This window comes from Otolemur garnettii, unplaced genomic scaffold (genome assembly GCF_000181295.1).
Source record: "Otolemur garnettii isolate 467f Iridium unplaced genomic scaffold, OtoGar3 scaffold00161, whole genome shotgun sequence".
Lineage (NCBI taxonomy): Eukaryota > Metazoa > Chordata > Mammalia > Primates > Galagidae > Otolemur > Otolemur garnettii.
The window spans coordinates 61,567-68,700 of record NW_003852556.1 but is presented as its reverse complement, the minus strand read 5'-3'; the positions used below and the strand labels follow the sequence as shown (position 1 = coordinate 68,700).

The following is a 7,134-nucleotide window of genomic DNA, read 5'->3' as shown; positions in this document are numbered from 1 at the left end:
GCCTTAGCCACTTGAGCCACAGGCGCCGAGCCAGTACAGACATTTTAACAATGCTGATTCTTCCCAGACAAGATCATGGTATGTTCTTCCATTTGTAAATGTCCTCTTCTGTTTCTTTCCTTAGGGTTTCATCATTGTCTTTGTAAAGATCTTTTACAAAGAAAAAGTTCGCTAGCAATGAGAAGAGAGGGCAGAAAACAATGCATACAGCTGTGAGGTACACAAATTCTGAGGTATTTCATTTTCTCTGAAGCTACCTCTGCCCTCTCTTCTCATTGCTAGCGAACTTTTTCTTGTTAGGTATATTCTGAGGTATTTCATTTTCTCTGAAGCTACCTACTGTGAAGGGTATTGTGTCCTTACTTTGCTTTTCAACTTGACTGTTGTGATGTATACAAAGGCCACAACAGTACAAAAATTTATACCCTGAGACTTTTTTCTTTTTTTTTTTTTGAGATAGAGTCTCACTTTGGGTAGAGTGACATTATCCTAGCTCACAGCAACCTCAAACTCTTGGGCTCAGGTGATCCTCCTCAGCCTCCCAAGTTGCTGGGACTAGAGGTACTCCTTATGACACCAGGCTAGTTTTTAGAGACTGGGTCTCACTCTTGCTCATGCTGGTCTCGAACTCCTAAGGTCAGTCAGTCTACCTGCCTTAGCCTCCCACAGTGCTAGGATTACAGGCATTAGCCACTGCGCCTGGCCTACTCTGAGATGTTGTTGTATTTGTTGATCATTTCCAAAAGTCTTATGATTGAGTCTCTGGGGTTTTCTAAGTATAAGATCATATCATCTGCAAAGAGTGAGAGTTTGCCCTCTCTTACCCCCATTTGGATGCCTTCTGGGGTTAGGAGACACAAAACACACCTGCTGCTTCTGCTGTATAAGACGGGGACAGGAAGCCACTATCTGTTGCCATGGAGCCTGGTCCTATCTTCCTGATTTATTTGACCTCAGTCAGATTGTGGTCACTCATGCCAGGCATCTTGGAAAGTACCTGGACCTTCCAACTAGTGCCTTTGGTCACAGTGGGGCTTTCCCAGGAGTGTGGGACCCACCCGACTCTTCCCAGGGGTGGCTCCCTGAGTTTAGCAGCCGCACCAGAGCCAGCTGCGCGCTGGGACTCTGGGAACTGTTCCTCTCTTGTGGCCCGCCCACAATGGTGGTGTTCTGCTGGTCTCAAAGCTCGGCACCATTTAAGTTCACTCAGGTCCTCCTGAGGGTGCTCTGTCAAAGCTCCCAACTCCAAAAAAGCAGCAGGACTGGTCTTCCCTGTCTTCACCCCTCCACCGAAGACCAGCTGGCTTCTGTATATACCTAGGTACATGTCTTCTGTGCCAGTCTTCCTCTGCTCCTAACCTCGTCCTTGGCTCCTGGAGTGCCCCACTGTCTCACTGTGCCCCTGGTATGATGTTTTTGGGTGGGACAATCTAACAAGAAGTGGCTGGAGTCTGCTTGCCCCAATCTCACCAAGAGTGGCTGGTGTAGAGATATCTCTAGTTTGCTATTTTAGCCCTCCCACTGTTCTCTTTACTGTTGTTTCCACTGTTGTCAATTTGTGTACCTCACAGCTGTATGCATTGTTTTCTGCCCTCTCTTCTCATTGCTAGCGAACTTTTTCACCCTCCACCCTATGCCTAGTACTGAAATATTTTTTTCTCCACTCAGGGGTAACAAAGTAGAAAGGATAAAGAATGACTATGTCCTGGGCCAAGACATTTCCTATGAGTGAAATCAAGTTTATTTCTTGAACTATTACACCAGTGGTTCTCAGCCTTCCTAATTGCCACGTTGTTACAAATGGACAAAAGGGGTCGTGATGCACAGGTTGAGAACCGCTGTATTAGACATTTGTGCTGATTTATCCAGTAATGTATTCTATTGCTTTTTTTTTAAACTTTTTAAAAGTACTGACAAAATAAGTATAAGAAAATCTATTACTATACTGATTTCCACATCAGTGGCACCATTTCATGTTCCTGCCAGAGTACATAAGGGTTCCAAGCACTCCACATCCTCACTATAGCCAATTTAGTGGGTTTTAAGTGATATCTCGTTGTGGTTTAAGATTTGCATTTTGCTAGTGACTTTTGATGTCGAGCATCTTTTCATGTGCTTGTTGGCCATTTTCATACCATCTTTGGAGAAATATCTATTCAAGTCATTTGCCCATTTTTTAGTTGGGTTGTTTGTTGAATGGTAGGAGTTCTCTGTACATTCTGGATATTAACCCCTAAATTGGATATATGACTTGCGAATATTTCCACCAGTTACATAGGTTGCCTTTTCGCTCTTTTGATTGTGTATTTTAATTACTGGCCACTTCTTGTTAGAAGTTTTTAATTTTGATGTAGTTCTGTTTATATTTACTTCAATTACTTGTGCTTTTGATATCATAGCTAAGAAATCATTGCCACACCCAATATTATGGAGGTTTTCTTCTATGGTTTTTTCTAAGTGTTTTATAGTTCTGAGTCTTATGCTTACATTTGATTTGTTTAGAGTTAATTTTTTGTGTATGCTATTAGGGAAGGGTTCAGTTTCAGTTTTTTGCATGTAGATACCTAGTTTTCCCATCACTGTGAAATCACTGCCTTTTCCCCAGTGAATGCTTCTGGTATCTTTGTGGAAAATAATTTGACCATATTATAAGGGTCTTCTATGTTATTTATTCTATTCCATTGGTATATGTGTCTATCTTTATGCCAGTACCATGCTGTTTAATTACTGTAGCTTTGTAATAAGTTTTGAAATCAGAGAGTGTGTTGTTGGCCACCCAGTAGGTGCCTGTCACATACCAGGCATTGGGGATGCAGCAGTGAGTGGACATTTTTCCTGCAGTTCAGTGTCTTGCTTTTCTCTTGAATCTTGACTTTATTCTGCATAGTTGAAGTTGACACAAAAATGTCTTCCAGATAAGTGAGATTTATACTGTTATGGTTACCCGACCATAACTTAGAAGTTTAAAAGTGGTTACTCAGTGGGTCTGGTACTGAGGTAGAAGTATTCCATTTGTTCATAAAGCACATAGCAGGTTCTCTTAGTGGATATTTCTCTGTATGTTTGTCCCTCCCCGCCATGACTACAAAATCAATTTCCAGTGATTTCCATTCTCAACTTTTTTATGTGAAGCAAATCTTACCTAGAATGTTGTATATCCCCTTTGAAGCCTGCTTTTAGCTATGGATCTCTTCTAAGCAAAGTAATTTTTTTAGCTTATTTAACAGATTGAGAACCACTTAAAATCAAAAAGTTTAAACCTGATTATTTAAAGGTATCCCAATGATAATTTAGTAGGGGGTGGAAAGGTCAGGTTTATTGAGGTATAAATTGCATATGGTAAAATTTGCCCTTTAAAAGTGAACAGTTACATGGATTTTTGAATATATTTAGTTCCACCACCACCACATGATGACTTCTCCCTGTCACCAGTTCATATTTTGTTTAAATCTTGAGTTTGACATGCTGAGGTTATAGGTGCTGGAAAATATGATTAAATTATAGTTTAAGCAGCAGTAAAACATAATCGTCATTATTCCTAATCTTTAAGTAAGCTAGATCATAATTTTCTGAAGTGAATGTAATAGATTTTAAAATGGTTTGGATTATGTTTCCTGTTAAAGGTCTGGAATATCCTGCTGTGGTAGAGTTTGCTCCGTTCCAGAAGATAGCCAAAAAGAAGCCTAAGAAAAAAGATGCCAAGACCGGGAGCATCGAAGATGGTAAGTTCTTTCTAAATGGTCAGTTATGACCTACCAGGTTAAGTCAAATATAATTCTTCTGCTGTCATTAGAGAAGATGATGTTTATTTTCTTCTTATTTTCTTAAATTTACAGATCCAGAATATAAGAAGTTTTTAGAAACTTATTGTGTGGAGGAAGAGAAGGCCATTGCCAACCCTGAAACTCTCCTGGGAGAGATAGAGGCAAAAACGAGAGAACTCATTGGTCTGTTTTGCTCATCTCTTTTTTTATTGAGATATTTATTTATAGCAGTGGTTCTCAACCTTCCTAATGCCATGGCCCTTTAACACAGTTCCCGTGGGTCGCGACCCACAGGTTGAGAATCGCTAATTTATAGAGTATGATTTATTTCTTTTTATGATAAAAATTGAAACTTGTTACAGATTTGGCAGAAATTTGGATTATTTTCCAATTTTGACAACGGAATGGCAAAGTAGCAGCTTGGGGAAATATCTCTGAAGATTTGTTGATGGCGAGCACCTGATTTTTTAGTTATGGTCATTTTGTTTTAAGTTGTGGTGCTTCAGAGTGAGCAGTGGGAAAGACAGATAAGCACTCTGTACATGTCCAGGAAGGAGCACCATACTCTTTGCAGAGAGCCTCTGGGGCCCACAGCAGTGAGGCTGTTCAGGTGTGAAATTATCCTCCTGCTCAAAGAAAATTTCAAGTCCCCTGAGCAAGCCAAGCAAACTCATGGAGCTTGTAAACCCAGGCATAGGACAGAACCTGATTGAATCCAGCCTTTGTAGCAATTTCCCAAAAACTGACGGGCAGAGTCTCTCCCCTTTCAGTTGCTGCTCAGGGCCAGAAATACCCATCAAGACTCGCGGACATGACAGACTGTTTCTAATTTATCTTCTTTTTTGTTGATTTCCCCTCACATAAACTACTCTCTTGTTTCATCTTTCCACTTCCCTGACAGAATTATATTTTCATCTTTGTAGATGTAGCAGAGAGAAGTTCAAGAACCAAGTAAATGTTTGTTGAACAAATTAATAAGAAAGGTTAATGGTATTGAAATAGTGCATTAATGTTCATCATTAGCCTGTTAATGAAGTTTTAATGTTTCATACCAGTTGGTTTAATATGTGGCCCCAAGGATTTTTAATCACAAAAGTAAATATTGAAATGTGCTGAGGATATGTTACTTGGGTACTGACTCAGCTCCTGTGAGAGACAGAATGGTAAACAGGGTGTGAGAGGCTTCTCCCTTCTAGTGGGTATGACAGACAGTAAACGTGGCAGAAATAGTACAGCCAGAGCATTTCAGTTTGTGGTGAGTGCTGCAGATGTATGATGTGAAATAATGGGATAGAGAGTAGCCAGGAAACACCTTTCAAACTATAACTGGGCTGTGCTGAGATGGTAGCACCAGCTGTGCTGAGCAGAGGAGGGAGGAGCTGCAGATGCAGGCTGGGGCCTGAAGCTTTTGTAGGGCAGGGCACAGTCTCGTGTGGCTGGCACGTGTGGCCAGCATGTGTGCAGAGCAGGAAGCCATGTTGTGCCAATGGGTGGACTGGACGTGTTCCCATCATTCTAGCTGCTCCACTCAGAATAGACTATGGTCACCAGAGGCAGGGTCACTGGTCAGGAGCTGTTTACTATCCTCCGGGGAGGGCTGCTTAAGGCAGGGCTGGCAGATGTAGATTGGGCAGGGCTGACGGACAGATGAGGTTGGTGCATGAGGGAATAGGAAGAATACTGCTCCAGGATCTGACTGGAGCAGGTTGCACATGTGGGTAGGTGGGGTCCGTGTTGGTCACAACCCAGACTCACTTTAGAACAAGTTTAATTTAAGAAGAGCTGGAAAAATCAGGTTTGATGTTTTTCACAGAGCTTGCCTTCTGCCCTTCCCATTTCTTTCTCACTTGGTTTTAAATGTTCTCTTGTGTAGCAGCTGTCACTTTAGGGCCATTCTGGCAGCACATTGGGCCTGCATTCCTGCTGATGTGTGTGTCCTGTGTGTAGCAGGGCCTCCCTCAGTGCCTGCTGCACAGTTGGCCTGTCATAAACACCAACCGAGGGACAAATGTGCCTTCATGGGTACAGCTCCTCATCCCAGGACTAGGCTGGGAGCCTATTTCTGATTCCTCTTTCCAGACACTGAAATTTGAGTCTTAATTGGGCACTTCTTAGCAAACTGCGTTTTTCTTTTTTTAGCTTTTGGCCTTCAGTGGGTTCTTTAGAATGAGTCTAAATGAGGGTTTGGTGGAAATTTTAGTCAATGTCAGTGACAGGGCCTCTGGCGTTGAGCTTGTGCGGTGCATGTGCAGGTCCTTACCAGCCACGGAGCCTTGGCCCCACAGCCATCCTGCAGCTGTTGCCTCGTAAGTCTCTGAGATATTCAATGTAAAGTATACAGCACAGTGCCTGTGTGCAGGCGTGTGACTCTCAAGTAAATCAGCATTCTGCTACAAGTTTGTGCTTACTCTATCTGGTGAGGAATATACTTTTATACCCTTCTTGTGAATTCTGTGGGTAGCAGGGCAGTTGTTTTGTAGGAGAGGAGGAAAGGCAGGCGAAGTCTGGAGTCAGCCTCCCCACCCTCATAGTCTGTCAAGTCATCAAAGGTAGTAGTCTTCTCTGCTCCTGGCTGAGGGGCCTTCCACAGAGCAGAGCAGAACTATGGTCATTCGACACAATTTGCCCCTTACAGAAGAATGACCTTTTAGTTTAGCCAATCAGCTGTACTCACTCTATGCCAGAGTTTGTGGTCAGCATAGGAGACACCTGGGGAGAGTGAGTTCTCCATGGCCACTCTGTCTGTATCCTCATCAGCTCTTCTCTATGGTCTCTGGCCTGGGGTGGAGCTCTGTTCACAAGGCTGTTTGTTACATGATGTTAAGGTATCAAATTAGGAGTCCCTGGCCAAAGGCTTTCCTGTAATTCCTGTTAGTTCCTAATCCTCAGAATTTCAGAAATGTCATGGCATTTTTCAGTCACATCCAGGGATTCGTTCCAGGCCCATTTGATCGGGGTCCTTAAAGACCTGTAGAGCAGGCCCAGACCATCTTCCACTTCCCATCTATGTCCTCAAAATCTGCCATCACCGAAGTGCATGGGGCCTGCAGCCTGAGTGCCCAGGTCAGACTGGCAGCCAGGGCCCAAAAGGCAAGGATTAATTTAGAGTTTATGGAAACTTTCATTCAGGTAGTTGGTGCTTTTTTGTTTAGTAGTACCAGCAGTGCCATGTGGAGACATTTTCTAAGTTCTCTGTGTCACCTTGATTGTATGGAGTGTATATTATAAGACATTACAGGAAAATTCAAGCTGATTAAAACATTGTCTGAAAGGCTCGGTGCCTGTGGCTCAAGTGGCTAAGGTGCCAGCCACATACACCTAAGGTGGCGGGTTCGAATCCCCAGCCTGGGCCCGCCAAACAACAATGATG

General features: G+C 42.9%; 1 protein-coding gene across 4 annotated transcripts in view; it reads left to right on the top strand.

Moving 5' to 3' along the window:
* Window positions 1–7,134, top strand: part of UPF3A (UPF3A, regulator of nonsense mediated mRNA decay) — a 29,809-nt gene that overhangs the window by 4,501 nt on the left and 18,174 nt on the right. For all 4 annotated transcript variants that reach the window (XM_023519200.1, XM_023519199.1, XM_023519198.1 and 1 more), the window contains exons 4-5: window positions 3,624–3,722; window positions 3,837–3,947. In XM_023519200.1, coding sequence (XP_023374968.1) covers window positions 3,624–3,722; window positions 3,837–3,947 — 210 coding nt within the window. The remainder of the gene's footprint in view (window positions 1–3,623; window positions 3,723–3,836; window positions 3,948–7,134) is intronic.